General features: G+C 40.9%; 1 protein-coding gene across 1 annotated transcript in view; it reads left to right on the top strand.

Moving 5' to 3' along the window:
- The window catches only part of LOC308074684 (ryanodine receptor 3), a gene marked incomplete at its 5' end in the record, with an annotated part of 322,999 nt that overhangs the window by 87,201 nt on the left and 218,302 nt on the right, over positions 1 to 17,496 (top strand). The window contains 5 exon segments of the mRNA XM_080414190.1: positions 6,368 to 6,442; positions 7,207 to 7,285; positions 10,947 to 11,059; positions 15,120 to 15,219; positions 16,973 to 17,066. Of these exon segments, the coding sequence (XP_080270316.1) occupies positions 6,368 to 6,442; positions 7,207 to 7,285; positions 10,947 to 11,059; positions 15,120 to 15,219; positions 16,973 to 17,066 (461 nt within the window).

Below are 17,496 nucleotides of genomic sequence, written 5' to 3'. Positions count from 1 at the left end.
AAATTCCACACAGATCTTGTGCACAACATATTTTCAGAAGGGGGAGGTCTGCGGACAAATATAAATTTGGGGGTCTTTGCCATGAAAATGTTTGAGAACAACTGGTTCAAACAACATTAGGAAACAAGGCCAAATAGCAACTACACGTTCAAGCAACTTTACAGAAAAAACAAGCCCAAAGTCGCTTATAATAAGCGGACATGGCAACACTTGCTTCTGCGCATTTGTGGTGCGCACACGTGGTGTGAAGTAACTAAGTACATTTACTGAAGTACTGTGCTTAAGTAAATTTTGAGGTACTTTTACTTTACTGCAGTATTTCCAATTGTCTATACTTTTACTACTCCACTACAATTAATTGAAAACTTTAGTTACTAGTTACTTTGCAGAAATAAACTATTACATTATGAAACATTTTTGTACTTTTGGTACTTTAAGTACATTTGATACCAATACTTGTGTACTTTTACTCAGTACATTTTTATTTCTGGACTTTTACCTGTAACATAGTACTTCTACATTGCAATATTGACACAAGTAAAACATTTGAGTACTTTTTTTTATCACCACTGCAAAAACCCCACTCACATGAGCAAGTCAAGACCGCATTTACTTTTTTTCTTTCCGCCAATAACGTAGAGGGTTATTGTGAGTCTTAAATGCACCTTTTAATCCTTCCTTTAACATGTCGTACCTGACAATGAGCCGCGGTGGTGGCTCTGAAGAGGCCGGTTTTGAAGTCACGGAGGAGACATTTTAAACCGTGTGACTTCAGTGCATTCTCCTCTCTCACGTTTATCTGTTTTCAATACCCGCCGCCTATTCATCATTCCTCGTCCACGACCGAGAGAGAGAGAGAGAGAGAGAGAGAGAGAGAGAAGAGAGAAGAGAAGAGAGAGAGAGAGAGAGAGAGAGAGAGAGAGAGAGAGAGAGAGAGAGAGAGAGAGAGAGAGAGAGAGAGAGAGAGAGAGAGAGAGAGAGAGAGAGAGAGAGAGAGAGAGAGGAGAGAGAGAGAGAGAGAGAGAGAGAGAGAGAGAGAGAGAGAGAGAGAGAGAGAGAGAGAGAGAGAGAGAGAGAGAGAGAGAGAGAGACCAACGACTCAGACAGATAACATGCTAAAGAGCCACAGGTCCTCTCTCTCTCTGAAGGTTCCCAGTGTGAACCCGCGGGCTCCCCCAGAGTTAGTGTCGAAGTGTCCTCGAGCAAGACACTAAACCCCTAATTGCTCCCGATGAGCAGGTTGGTGCCTTGCATGGTTTCCTCCGCCATCGGTGTGTGTGTGTGAATGGGTGAATGTAATGCACAATCTATGTAAAGCGCTTTGGATAAAAGCGCTATATATAAACACAATTTGACTCCGCGCCGGTGGTCAGATACTTCACCCCTGTGCCGCCGCCCCGAGCGCCTGTTTATCCATTTGTATCTCTGAGAGTAAACGGATGAACAAACAAAAGTATACAAATAACCAAATGGACCCTTATGGGTCCATTTGGTTATTTGTATACTCTCGGAGTTAAATTAAATTAACACTGAAGGTTTTACTGCAGTATAATATACTGTGGCGTATATTATTGTTGTGTCAGGGCACTGTTCTGTGGGTATAGGAGTACATCCAGACCAACAGGGCACTGTTCTGTGGGTATAGGAGTCCATCCAGACCAACAGGGCACTGTTCTGTGGTGACTGACTGCAGCTTGATGTGCCTCTGTGTGCCTCAGCCTGTATCAGCTCTATACTGTCTTGCTGAACACAACTGCAGCGAATCACCGGGCCGGCCGGCCATTGTTGTAACGACACAAAAGAAAAACAGGGTGCATTCTGCAAGATGGAATTGCAAGCCCCGTCTCTCTTCTTGCCTGGAGGAGCCTTCATGCATAATAACACAATTAAGTGTTATGCAATGCAATCTCTTTAAAAAGCCCCATACTGTAGGTCAGAAACGGCTTATTTGATGTGACAGTCGTCAGCCTTCATTAGTGTTCTGTGTAGTGTTCCGTGCTGTAGCGTTCTTTTTAGTATGTACTGTACGCCTTTTATATACAGTTGTTCTCTATATTTATTGTGATCATAACCAATATAGCTGAGATATTTCTTAAAATGAAATAAAATATCACAATATTTATTTGAGCGAATACCTTTCTGTTGATGTCGTGATGATGTTGTGGGAGTGACGGCACAAAAATATTTACACAATGAGATTTTTCTTTATGAATAATTACCAGGATTGCCTATGTAATAACGTTAGGTGGGTAAAGGCAAGTAATAGAACAGCTAGAACAGTCAGGTAAGTTCTGAACAGTCAGGTAAGTTCTGAATATTGCATCAGTTAAAGCACCACTATGTAACTTTATGAATACAATTACATTTTGTCCAATCTGTATGCTATAGTATGTTAACTCTTTAACTGCCAAAAACGGGAATTCCCGTCCAATGGCTCTATGGCTATCATGGCCATGGACGGAAAGACGGAAATATTAAAAAAAAATTTTTTTAAAGAATTATTATTATTATTATTATTTATTATTTTTTGAATTTTTTTGGTCTTTTTTTTTTTTTTGGGTTATCTCAAAGGAACTAGGAGATAACACTATCCAAAAAATTGCTGCTCCATTCACTTCAATGTTAAAAAACAAACGGAGGAAAAATGCACCTTTTTCCTGGCACTGGGACGACACAGTCTGAAATAAGTCTGGCAGTGAAAGAGTTAAAGAAGGGGTGCCGTGATTTCCCCCCCCCCTCCCTAAAACATGAGCATCAGAGGCTATTATTATTATATAAGGTAGAAGAATTGTGTCATGAAAGTGTACAGTAAGTGTTAAGATTATGTTTTTATGTAGACACACCCACTAGTTCATTAAGTATACCTGGATTTCACTTTAGCACCACCCACCTGATCCACTCCCTCCTCCTCCTCCTCCTAAAAGACCACCCACCTGTCCTAGCCCCCCCCCTTCCTCATGAAAGGACTGCCCACGGGCACTGCCCAGTTGTTTACTAAATGGTCTAGCTCTGACAGCTGGTGCCCACAGTCTTTACAGATTCTTTGATATGGCACTGGACATCCACACACAGCAAAGCTTGGAAAGAAATAATACATAATATTTTTAGTTGGAAATAAATGGAACCAAATAGACCATATGGGTCCATTTGGTTCCATTCTTACACTCTCAGAGTTACAGATATGTAGACGATTTAAGGGTACATTTGGTTCCTTACTATCAATCATTTTGCTCTGCGTTGTGCAAATGCATGTATTTATTTAATATTGAGAACAGAATGGATTAGTTTATTTTTTCTTTGCCGACTGCAAGTTAGAGAAAGCAAGGAACTTGCCCGTATGAACTTCAAATTAAAACCTGTATTGAGTGAGGATAGTCCACTGCTTTCTCTTCTGATACTATTCAGTGAGGCTTATTTTGAAAAAGCCACTCTCTGTGTTTACTTTGCCCCACGCACTTGCCCCTCCCCCCTCTGTTGCCACACGTGCTTTTTTTCGATATGTGCTTTTTTTTCTTAGCCACGCCCACATCTGTTGTGGTATGATAACGAGGGGGGGGGGGGGGTGATTTTGGGGTGTTTGTATTGTGTCTCCCTGCTCTTCTATTGAGACATTTAGATGGTGTCAAAGGTCATGTCTCACCTAGACACAGGAGGATCTGACCCGAATTTTGACCTGATGTTCAAGATAAAAAATTTCCCCTGAGCAAGCAGGCAGGCTCTGTTAGCTCAATGGTAAAGATGTCAGCACTTGCGCAGGAAAACCGGGTTCAAATCCGGGTTGGAAGAGGAAACTTATAGTGCAGCTTTAACTGTAATGCAGCCTTTAAAACCAGGAAGAAACGCAGTATGCAATATTACGATGTTATGATATCCAAAATCCCTGAGATGATATCTACAGTAGGGCTGGGAATTTTCTGCTATCTCACGATTCGATTCCGATTCTGGGGGCAACGATTCAGTTTTTTTCCGATTTTTTCAAAACAAACGATTCTCGATTCAAAAACATTTTTTTCCGATTCAAAATAGATTTTTTTCACCGAATCAGCCCAGAACATGCTACTTCTCAAAAATGTCATTATACAAAAATACAAAAAAAAAAAAATAATAATTTGATAATCGATTCTGAATCGTCCAACATGAGAATCGCGATTCGTATTCAAATTGATTTTTTTTCCCACACCCCTACAGTATTGTCATGTAAGAATAACAATATAATATGTATTACTCAGCCCTACATGGAATCATGGGCTCAGCCGTTAGTAATGCATAATACAATGTCAAATATACATACTAATACATACGCAGTGTGAGCTCACCCAGTTTTTCACAGCTCTTCTCCAAAAATACCATTTTACCTAATAAATGAGAGAGCAAACAGGAGGAGATGAAGAGAGACAGATGTGTACAATAAAACCCTCAGCATTCATTTAACTCTGAACAACTATAACCAAAAGGGCCCTCAAAGGTCCTTTTGGTCACATTTGTACACTCTGAGTAACAAATAGATAAATGAACACTAAGGATATTTGCTGTGTGTACCCTGGAGGTCATCGGAGAGAGGCACGGTTCAGATAAGTAACGTCACTCTTTCTTATCTTCTTACCGCATCCTAGAAGCTCATACGGAAGGTGAGTAATGACGCTGGGTTGCCTGTCGGACAACAGCACCAACAACAAAAATCGAACAAAACCCACCACCCAACCCGTCACAACTCAAGAGTATCAAAACACTCTTGTTCTCCCCGTTTGCATCCCTTATACCAGTAGTGATATCATTTCTACCCCTGCTTGCATCTTCGTTCCTGACCCTCCTGAGCCGCGGAACCGGGTCCTCGCTAATGTTCACGCAGCATTAGAGAGTTACAGTGGATTGCATATCATTAACCCGCATTCCGGTTTCTCCTTGGAGTGGCGGTGATGATGAGTATGATGATGACCACGTATCGTGTTCATTCATAGATACAGGAGCAAGATGTCTCCCCCCCTGTCACTCATGACTAAAACTTGCTATACGGCTATAGTTCATTTAACCCATTAAGACCTGAGGCGATTCTTAAAAAAAAATGTAAATCCTAACAGTTTTTTGAAAAAAATATTAAAAATATTTTTTCGCGATTTTTCAAAAATAGCAGATCTGCAAGCTCGTAGCGCGGCACTCGGTGCCGCGCTATGAGCTTGTAGATCTGCTATTTTTGAATAGCCAAAGAAATCTAAAGTGACACAGATATGTTCCAGGTATTAATGGGTTAATGACCGTGTGGTACAAGAGAAGAGTGACACATAAGCAACTGAAAAAACAAACAAACAATTCCTCCCTCCCCCCCTGCTTCTTCTGCGCTACACAGTCATTCGAAGAAGTATAGATTAGCTCCCAGGCTGCATGTCTTCGACGCGTGATTGTGGATCCCACTTACGCTCCGGGATATAGACCCGCCTTACCTGTCTGATTGGCTCCCTGGCAGGCATAGTTTTACTGAGGTTACTGTAGGGTTAGGGTTAAGGTTAGGTTTAGGCATAGTCAGTGGTGGAAAAAGTACTACAATTCTTTACTTAAGTAAAAGTACCAATACTGCAATATAAAAATACTCTGTTACAAGTAAAAGTCCAGAATTAAAAATGTACTCGAGTAAAAGAACAAAAGTATTGGCATCAAAATGTACTTAAAGTACCAAAAGTAAAAGTACTAAATATTTGAAAATAGCCGATCTACAAGCTCACAACGCGTCGCGATGCGACGCGTTGTGAGCTTGTAGATCTGCTATTTTCAAATAGCCTAGGTATAAAATAGGGCTAAAGTGGTTAATGTATGTTTCATTATATCATAGTTTATATCTGAAAAGTAACTAGTAACTAAAGTTTTCAAATAATTGTAGTGGAGTAAAAGTACAATATTTGCCTCTGAGATGTAGTGGAGTAGAAGTAAAAGTATTGGAAATTGGAAATACTCAAGTAAAGTACAAATACCTCAAAATTGTACTTAAGTACAGTACTTAAGTAAATGTATTTAGTTACTTTCCACCACAGGGTATAGTTGCAAAAACGAGAACTGTCAATCACAGCGACTACTGACCAATCACAGCGGGGTTTTGCCTGGAGCTGCGGTGGGATCCATAATAACGCGTCTTGGACGTGGGACAGGAGGTGAGCTTGCGGACAGACTCGCAGAGGTCTGTGTGTCCATGTCGGGAGGTGGTCATCATCACCGGTGCGGGTTCACACAGGGTGAGGTCAACGTGAAGAGAGTCGGAGGAGCTCTGACGACATCAGATGGAGACGAGACCAGCTGGGCTTACTTTAGACATATACTGTGTACTGTAACTGCATTTGTTGTTGTTGTTGTTGTTGTTGTTGTTGTTGTCCGTCCATAGGCAGCACATGGAGGTGGACACAGGACCCTTCTGTATGGACACGCCATCCTCCTGCGCCATTCCTTCAGCGCTATGGTGAGAGAGTGACGTTCGAACGTCCTGTATCGCATTGGTTCTCAAAATGGGGTGCAGGGACCCCTAGGGGTCCGTGGGGGGGGGGGTTCCCGGCAAAATTGGTTAATAAAGTGTCCCTTTAACCCCCTACTTTGGCTATTAAAAAAATAGCAGATCTACAAGCTCATAGCGCGGCACCGAGTGCCACGCTATGAGCTTGTAGATCTGCTATTATTTTTTTAAACGTGAAAATCTTTGAATATATATATATTTCTAAGGCGAACATTTGTAACTCAAATCTCTGCTTCTGGGGGGTTCCTGGAACAAAATATTTTGCGATGGGGGCCAAATACATATAATTTTGGGGGTCCTTGACGTGAAAAAGTCTGAGAGCTGTATCGGATATCTGAGCTTCCCAGTAGAGCATGAACCTTTCTGGCATATAATTTTTTTAATGCATCTGCACTTTTACTGTAACTCCAGTAGTTGTATAGTTGTCCTGCATGTAGCCTAAAGCTCCATTCATACTTCACGGAACAACAGCGTCGCTCTCCGAAAGTATAGCTGACCTATAAGCTCGCAATGTGTTGCGAGCTTGTCAGATCTGCTATCTTTTGTTGTGCGACTATCGCGCAAATGGAGCATAAATTAGGCAACGGGCCTAACTGTGCTATACTCCCCTCCAACACTGGTAGATTGAAATTCCAATGTTTGATGTGTGTGTGTATGTTTGATGTGTGTGTGTGTGTGTGTGTGTGTATGTTTGATGTGTGCGTGGGCCACAGTATCTGACCTGTTTGAAGACATCAAGGTCACAGACGGATAAGCTGTCGTTTGATGTCGGCCTCCAGGAGGATTCAACAGGTACACCTTCATCTGTCCCTCTACATGTGTTCAGTCTCTCTGTCTCTCTCTCTCTCTCTCTCTCTCTCTCTCTCTCTCTCTCTCTCTCTCTCTCTGTCACGCAGTGTTGATTTCGTCGACTAAAACTATGACGAAAAATGTTCGTCGACTACCTTTTTTTACTGACGAAAGCGTAATAAAAACTAAGCTACGATGACTAAAACTATAGACTAAATATTTTGACAATTTCGTCAACAACAAAAAAATAGACTAAAATGTTAGTGAGGGACGAGTGGAGAAGAGATGCAGTAGAACTAAAAGACAAGTCATTTTATGTTTGGTTGCGCTCGGGTGTTGCGCTCTGAAAATAGCAGATCTACAAGCTCACAACGCGTCGCAGCGCGACGCATTGTGAGCTTGTAGATCGGCTATTTTCAGCATGCAACCAAATATAAAATCAGCCATTACGACGCCATCAAGGCACCGCCAAAATACATTTTAGTCGACTAAATTAACTGTAGATTTAGTCGACTATAAGGAAGGAACACGTTATTCCAACCATTCCCAGTGTTTCCACCTGTGTCCCCTTAGTCCCCTAGCCTATCCCAATGTTGATTGTCTGTTGAGTTCACCTGTGTCTAGTTAGTCCTTGTCTACATGCTTGCCCCTGTGTGTTTGGTCCCCTTTGGTCAGTTCGTCGTCGTCAGGGGCGTCACTACCGTCACGCAGACAACGCGGTTGCGTTGGGGCCCATGACGTTAAGGGCACATCCCCAACCAGAAAAAAAAATAATAATAAACCTGGGTGGGCCCCAACATTGTAATTGTTAACCGTTGTTTATGTACCCGAAATCCGTCACAAACCCGCGAAAAAAGTATCAGAAACTACTAATAACCGCAAAATCTTCGGTGTGTGTGTGTCCGGGCGCACATGCACCTGCGCGCGCGTGCATGCGCGTTCATGATAGGGGTGGGACGATATATCGATATCGCGATATATCGCGATACTTTCTCCCGCGATAACTAATCGATATACTGCCGAAAAATATTGATATTAAAAAAAGATTTTTTTTTTTTTTTTTTTTTTTGTGATACGTTGTTTTTCCTACTCTGTATTTGTGTAATGATGATTTTGAACTGTTTGGTGCTATTTTATGTGTTTATGAATTGAATACAAGGACTATCGTGATATATCTTTGGTGAAATTTCATGCAATATATCGTGATATCGCAATATATCGATATTTTCAGATATCGATATATGTCGTTGGTGAAATTTCTTGCAATATATATTGAATATCGTGATATCGCAATATATCGAATATCGTGATATATATTGTTATCGTGGGCCTAATATCGTGATATATATCGTATCGTGAGCTACCCATATCGTCCCACCCCTAGTTCATGAGGGCCCGCTGTGACCACCTCGTGTCGGGGCCTACTGTTGCCTCGTTACGCGACTGGTCGTCGTATTTGATGTGGTTAGTTCTTGTCCCATGTGTTTTCCAAGTCATTGATATTGTCTAGTGTTCTCCTTAGTCCTTGATTCCTTGTGATTTCCCAGTGTGGGGTTTTTGAGAATAAAACCTCATGCATATTCACTATATCCTGCCTGTGAGTCCTACACCTCCAGAACCTCATCGTGACACTAAGTACATTTACTTAAGTACTGTACTTAAGTACCACTTTGAGGCATTTTTTACTTAACTGGAGCATTTCCAATGTTCTGTACTTTTACTTCTACTCCTACATCTCAAAGGAAAATAGTGTACTTTTACTCCACTACAATTATATGAGAAATGTAGTTACTCGTTACTTTTTAGATTTTTATTTTAAATTACAAAACATACATTACCCACTTCCGCCCTATATACATTTCGGCCATTTGAAAATAGCCGATCTACAAGCTCACAATCTACAAGCTCTGACTACATGTTATGTAGTCAGATGCCAGGTCATTGTTGACCTGGCATCCTATAGTGTGTATAGTTTCAATGTACAGGCTGATGATAGGTTCTTGGTTTACTTATGCATTACTTTATTATTAGATGACTATTTCTATACATTCGCTGTATTATCTTGTGTTGTCCATGCTTACTGTAAATCGCTCTGGATTAAAGGGGAATTTTGGACTAAAGTTTTCTTACATATTTTAATAGCTTTTTTTTTTTTTTTTTTTGTGAGATCTGACATTCATAGTGACAGAACACTGTCCCAAAAAAAAAAAAAAAAACAGAACTCTCGCTAGACGAGATTGAAATCTCGAGATTTCAATCTCGTCTAGCGAGACTTCTGTTTTTTTTTTTTTTTTTTTTTTTTGGTTGCATAGTGTTCTGTCACTATGAACGTCAGATCTCACCAAAAAAATAATTTAAAAAAGCTATTAAAATATGTGATCTAACCTAAGGCCTATCCGCGCACCTTTTAAGCTGTGGCGGCTCAGGGGTGGAGTTATGAAAATTTTCTACTGTACCATTCATCCTAAGATATCATAACGTCATAGAAAAGGTAAGAAAACTTTAGTCCAAAATTCTCCTTTAAGAGCGTCTGCTAAATGCCTAAATTGTGAATACGATTTTATTCGACTAAATCTACAGTTGATTTACTGTAGTCGACTAAAATGTATTTTGGCGGGCCTTGATGGCGTCGTAATGCCCGAGTTACTTAGCTGTGTGCCCGAAAATAGCTGATGTACATAAGCTCACAACGTGTCGGGCTGCGACACGTTGTGAGCTTGTAGATCAGCTATTTTCGGAGCGTGACACCCGCACACAACCAAGCATAAAACGACTTGTCGTGGATCTACCGGATCTATTCTCCACTAGTCCCTCCCTAACGTTTTAGCGTCGTTTTTATTTGTTGACGAAATTGTCAGTATATTTAGTCATAGTTTCCATTCAATCCGGGAACACATTTGCGTAATTTTCTTTTAGTTTGTTGCTATAACCATTATTTTATACTTTGGCTATTCAAAAATAGCAGATCTACAAGCTCGTAGCGCTATGAGCTTGTAGATCTGCCATTGTTGAATAGCCAAAGGGTAAGAGGTATTTCTGTTAGTGGTGATGTCTGACCACATATCTCCAAATCACTTGGTTGCTGATTTATTCGTTTTTTTTCCCCCCAGATGTCGAGCTGTAGCTCTCATTTGCATTATTATCCATTCAGTATGTGACTTCTGCTTGTTGCTATGGTGTTTCCAAGTTTTTATTAGCATTTGTCTCAAATTCTTGTTGAGTGTTTTGCGTATGCATTGTCATTTCAGAGTAAATTCTACGCAGTCTGTCTCTCCAGTGATTACAGCAGTGGTTCTCAACCTGTAGGTCGGGACCCCCAGTGGGGTCCCCACATGATTTTGGTGGGGGTCCCCTTGCAGATGACAGTATAAGTGACAATTTAAGGACTTTAAAATACCTTTTAATACCTAAAAGACTGCATCAAAAGTAATCAACAAACTATACTATAAAAACTGGTCAAACATTGGCTGAAATTGTCAAATAATCTAAGATAATATGATTGTTTTGGGGGGTCCACAGTTCAAATATGATTATTTTGGGGGGTCGCGACCTGAAAAGGTTGAGAACCACTGAATTGCAGGAGCTCATAATGGTAGTTATTTCTGTTTGCTTCAAATGATGCAGACAGAATTGTGCGTCCGCACGCGTGTGTGTGTTACTGTAGGTGAGGCCTGTTGGTGGACCATCCACCCGGCCTCCAAACAGAGATCAGAAGGAGAGAAGGTGCGCATTGGTGATGACCTCATCCTCGTCAGTGTTTCCTCGGAACGATACCTTGTGAGTAACTCATTCATACGTCTTTGAATTTAATTTGTGTGTGTGCGGGGACCGGGGGTGGGGGGGGGGTGTTTGTGTGGGTGTGTGTGAGTATGTACGTTCACGTTGAATTTGAGATGATTTGTGTACCTTTTGTGTTAAGTAAATGTTTTCAAACAATGCCCCTTCCCCCTCTGCTTGCTGATGCTGCACCTTGTACCTCAGCCTCTCTCTCTCTCTCTCTCTCTCTCTCTCTCTCTCTCTCTCTCTCTCTCTCTCTCTCTCTCTCTCTCTCTCTCTCTCTCTCTCTCTTTCTCTCTCGCTCTCTCGCTCGCTCGCTCTTCTCATTGTTTTCTCTACACTGAGCTTTATTGGACCCGGGGTTGTAGGCTAGAGCAGTCGTTCTCAAACCTTTTCATGTCAAGGACCCCCAAATTGATTTGTATTTTGCTGCGGACCCCCATCTGAAAATGTTTTGTGTCAGGGACCCCCCAGAAAAGCACATGTACGTGCAAGCTCGCAGCGTGGCACGAAGTGACGTGCTGTGAGCTTGTGTGTGTGTGTGTGTGCACGTGCGCGTGCGTGCATCACGTCAAGACTTGAATAGGCAAACATTAGCCCTGCTTCCGCTGATATAACAGAATTTCAGAATCTCCAGACTGCTTGCCTTAAAAACTCAAGGCCTACAGTTCATACTTTTGTCATACGATAAATAGTGAAAATAGTGCATCGTGAGCTTATAGATCTGTTATTTTTGCTATTGCGCGATTTGCGATTTGCGAAGAAAATATATACGTCCAATTTTGGCCTACAGTACAGTAGTGCCCAAAATACGGACAGCAGGTTGAAATTGTCTAAAGGACCATACTGGTGGTCTGGCATGTTTGGCACATTGACTTTTGATATTATTATTATATAATAATTATTATAATAATAAAATAATAATAATAATATTATTATATATGTGACATTACTGCCGAATACTTTCTAAAGCATATCGTAGTTTGACCAGAGAGCAGTGTTGTTTTCGTCGACTAAAACTATGACGAAAAATGTTCATCGACTACCTTTTTTCTCTGACGAAAACTAAATAAAAACTAAGCTATGATGACTAAAACTAAGACTAAATATATTGACAATTTCGTCAACAAATAAAAACTAGACTAAAATGTTAAGGAGGGACTAGTGGAGAAGAGATCCAGTAGAACTAAAAGACATGTTATGTTTGGTTGCACTAGGGTGTTGCGCTCTGAAAATAGCTGCAACGCGTTGTGAGCTTGTAGATCGGCTATTTTCAGCCTGCAACCAAGTGTAAAATCAGCCATTACGACGCCATCAAGGCACCGCCAAAACACATTTTAGTGGACTAAATCAACTGTAGATTTAGTCGACTATAATCTTATGATATTTAGTCCACTAAAGCTAGACTAAAACTTAAACATTCCAGATGATTAAAATATGACTAAAACTAAATGGAATTTTATTCAAAAGACTACGACTAAAACAAAATCTGTCAAAATCAACACTGCCAGAGAGGAAGTCATTGTGGTATGAAAAACAACTTCTAGAGACTCTAAACTTGCTCGAGATAGGTAATCCATCACAGTGAACTTAATGACGTCTTTATTTGTTGTCAAAGTTATGTTATTGCATTTTAATGCAATTTATTTTTGAAAATAGTACCTGGAGAAAAGACTGATTTATGAGCGAAATCTTCTATATTTCAATGACTATGGAGAAATTGTAAACAAAATGTGAAAATATAATGCAATCACTTGAAGATAAAGTCCATGTTTATGTATGATTAATACGAACCTGTGAATAGACTGTGTCAATACAGTATGGCATCCCTATTTTGGGAATTCATTGTGGGTGAAAACTTAAAAAATGAATGGCAAAAACAATGTCTTGCGACGCGTTGTGAGCATGTATGTACTGTTGTAGATCAGCGATTTTCGCTGAGTGATGCTGTTCTACAGTACGACGTGTATAAAATAGAGCTTAAGGAGTTAAACCAGCACGGTGTGTAAAAAAGAAAAGAAAATCAGCAACATTCTCTTTCTAGATGACTGTGAGAATTCAGTCAATTACACTTAGCAGAAATCGGTCTTCGTTGGCAGAGTCCCAAGAGGGGAGGATTCCAACAAATCTAGGTTTTTTTCTCCTTTGTTTTTTTCCCTTGAGGCAGCTGCCAAGTCGATATCCTCCTCCTGCCACTTTTACTACATCTTTGCTGAAGCCTTTCCATTTGTTTTCATTACCACTCCCATTATTCCTTAAACTCCCCAGTACTTATGACAGTATATACACTATCATAATTGCATCCATAGACACAGAAAGCTTTCACCAACTTACCCAGCTTCACCACTTTTTTTGCAATACCTTTTTTTTGGTTTTGGCAATCTTAGCTGATGCTCGTAATTCAACCGCGACAGCAATGCAGGCACCTTTCCATCATGGTTTCTGCGTCTTGCTCGAGGGCACAGCCGCACAGCGTCGTCTGCATGTACAGTAGATGAAACCTGTGACCTTTCGTTTTTATAAGGGGACATCTAACCTCTGCCTTAGCTTTGCCCCGTAGCTGACTGCTATGCCGTCAACTTTGCAGTTTTCTGAGTTCCGTTCTCGCCACGTTGGCCCGAGGCCCTTCGACATGTCAGCACCGGGACGCGTGTTCCCCTCAGTGACACATTTAGTCCGTGACAGCGGCAGTGGTGTAAAGTAACTAAGTACATTTACTCAAGTACTGTACTTAAGTACTATTTTGAGGTACTTTTACTTTACTGGAGCACTTCCAATACAACATACATTAACCACTTCCTATTTACCATATCAGTGGTTCTCCTACTTTTTCATGTCCAAGGACCACAAAAAACATATATATATATATTCAATTTAAAAGATTTGAATCTTCATGCTTTTTCAAGTGCTACTTGCTAGTAGTTTCAAGTGCTAGTTTTTCAAGCTACAAGCTTTTAGATCTGCTATTTCTGCTAGATCTGCTATTTCTACCAAAGAAATCTTAAAATGACACAGATGCGTTCCCGGTCTTAAAGGGTTAAACTTGGGAAAGCGTCCAGAGTTTAGTGTCACCCCCTCCCTGAAAGAAATCGCCGTAGACAGTGTGTGACATTGAAGCAGAATACAGATGTCAGCCAGTGCCGTACAAGCAGCTTCAGGTTAAAAAGAAGTCCTGACTGGGCCAAACTTGAGATTCCTGCAGTGGCTCTCAACCCTTTCTTAGACCACGACCCCCCTCAAAATGCGAGGCGTTGCGAGCTTGTAGATCGGCTATTTTCAAAGTTTTTTTGCCTCTTTCTTATATTATTTGACATTTTGGCCAATGTTTCATCAGTTTTTATAGTATAGTTTTTTGATTACTAGGGGTGTGCCGATACACTAATATCACGATACAATACACGGTATTGGGCTCACAATATCGATACGATACGATACATGGCACTTTTTTATTATGAAAATATATGGGGGGGGGAAGCTTATGAAAATATATGGGGGGGTGGGGGGGGGGGAGCAAATGCAAACAAATACTTCTGTTGGGATTCGAATCCCGGTCTCCCGCGTGGAAAGCCAACATCTTAACCGCTAAGCCAAAGGGATATCCCCATCGCCCGGGGGAGATATTAGACTTTCAGTCCATCAGGCTGAGGTAGTGAACCACTCTGTTACACTCACCCCCCTTTTGACCTCCTCCCACGGGGAAACCCGATCCGGGTCACGGCACCATTGTAACGCCCGGGATTCGAACCCAGGTCTCCCATGTGGAAAGCCAACATCTTAACCGCTAAGCCAAAGGGATATCCCCATCGCTCTGGGGAGATATTAGACGTTCAGGCCATCAGGCTGAGGTAGCGAACCACTCCGTTACATACTATGCATTTATTTTTTTCAAAAACGCCAAAACGATACATATCGTCACGAAAACGTATCGCGATATATCGCGTTGACGATATATCGCGTTGACGATATATCGGCACACCCCCCTATTGATTACTTTTGATGCAGCAACGATAGCAGCGATATATAACATGGTAAATATATACTTTAATGTTGTCTTTTCCAGCATCTGTCCATCTCCAACGGCAACATCCAGGTGGATGCGTCCTTCATGCAGACCCTGTGGAACGTCCATCCCACCTGCTCAGGCAGCAACGTGGAGCAGGGTGAGCAGCAAGAAGACCCTTACGTTTACAAGAATATCCTTGATATTATTATAAAATAGCCGATCTACAAGCTCACAAGGGGTCGCGGTGCGACGCCTTGTGAGCTTGTAGAGCTGCTATTTTCACTATTAAGTAGTGCTTAAAGCGGCACTATGTAACTTTTTCTTTTATTGATAAAAAGTGATTTTGTCCAATCTTTATTCTACAGTGTGTTAATACAATATAACTTAATACAATTGGGGGGGTTGGATCTGACACGGATTTCAACCTGATGGTCAAGATTCAATTCATCCCCTGAGCAAGCAGACAGGCTCTATATATATCGCAATGGTTTAAAAAATGTCAGCACTTGCGCATGAAACCGGGTTCAAATCCGGGGTAGAAGAGGAAAGTAGTTACGTAGTGCAGCTTTAGCCTCGCGTAGCCAGACTATATCACTGCGTGGATATGAGTCTGGTGCTTCCATGAGGACGATTTTTTCCCCAAGGGGCGGGATCAAAACAATTGCCCTCGACGCAATTGGTTAGACCTACAACCAACTACCAATTACAGTCTCCCATATTCGAATACTGGGCCCTGATTGGTCACCCACGTCTTCTGGAGCAGGAAATGGATTCTCTATGGAGAGGTGCCAGACCCAAATCGCAGAGTGCAAATTTTGTTTTGCACTCGCAGATTCGTCTGGTCACAGGCTAGTGCAGCTTTAAGTGTTTTGTTCGTTTGGGTCCCGGGGAGACACCAATTTTCTGGGTCTCAGCTACTGCTGCCCTTTATGTCTGTGTGTTTACAGTACATTCACTGCTCTTTATGTCTGTGTGTTTACAGTACATTCACTGCTCTTTATGTCTGTGTTTACAGTACATTCACTGCTCTTTATGTCTGTGTGTTTACAGTACATTCACTGCTCTTTATGTCTGTGTGTTTACAGTACATTCACTGCTCTTTATGTCTGTGTGTTTACAGTACATTCACTGCCCTTTATGTCTGTTTACTGCTACATTCACTGCTCTTTATGTCTGTTTACTGCTACATTCACTGCCCTTTATGTCTGTTTACTGCTACATTCACTGCCCTTTATGTCTGTTTACTGCTACATTCACTGCCCTTTATGTCTGTTTACTGCTACATTCACTGCTCTTTATGTCTGTTTACTGCTACATTCACTGCACTTTATGTCTGTTTACTGCTACATTCACTGCACTTTATGTCTGTTTACTGTTACATTCACTGCACTTTATGTCTGTTTACTGTTACATTCACTGCTCTTTATGTCTGTTTACTGTTACATTCACTGCTCTTTATGTCTGTTTACTGTTACATTCACTGCACTTTATGTCTGTTTACTGTTACATTCACTGCACTTTATGTCTGTTTACTGTTACATTCACTGCTCTTTATGTCTGTTTACTGTTACATTCACTGCACTTTATGTCTGTTTACTGTTACATTCACTGCACTTTATGTCTGTTTACTGCTACATTCACTGCTCTTTATGTCTGTTTACTGTTACATTCACTGAACTTTATGTCTGTTTACTGTTACATTCACTGCTCTTTATGTCTGTTTACTGCTACATTCACTGCACTTTATGTCTGTTTACTGTTACATTCACTGCTCTTTATGTCTGTTTACTGTTACATTCACTGCTCTTTATGTCTGTTTACTGTTACATTCACTGCTCTTTATGTCTGTTTACTGCTACATTCACTGGAGCTTAAGTGAAGTTTGAAAACCTTCCCACCTCGTCCAACAGGCTACCTGCTGGGTGGTCACGTGATGCGTCTGTTCCACGGTCATGACGAGGTGCTGACCATCCCAGGATCTGACCAGAGTGACGAAGAACAGAGGTGATGGTGATGATGATGATGATGATGTGCAGTGATGAATGGACATTATTCTTTTATTATTTCGAGGGTTTTGAAAACTTTGGACAGATAATATGTGTTTGAAATTACCCACAAAAGGGCAAAGGTTAATGTGTTTAACATTTAATTAATGTTAATATTGTTTTATCCCCAGAAGAGATGATAAACACTTTTTCAAAAACGTTCTATTTTTGTATAGCCGATATAATATTATAACAGTTAATTTGCGGTTGGATGGAGCACATCCATCTAATATCATGCATATCAGGCTGGTGTGTCTGCACCCAAAGTAGGATAAAGAGGGCAATGATGAATGATAGGCGATCATTTATTTATAACATATTCATAGGTTCAATTATTAACAAAGTCAACATGAAAGTAGCACAAATCATCACTTTAAGTGAACTCTCTC

Source organism: Gymnoscopelus braueri, assembly GCF_963280865.1.
Source record: "Gymnoscopelus braueri genome assembly, chromosome: 19".
Lineage (NCBI taxonomy): Eukaryota > Metazoa > Chordata > Actinopteri > Myctophiformes > Myctophidae > Gymnoscopelus > Gymnoscopelus braueri.
This window is presented reverse-complemented; position numbering and strand designations above follow the sequence as displayed.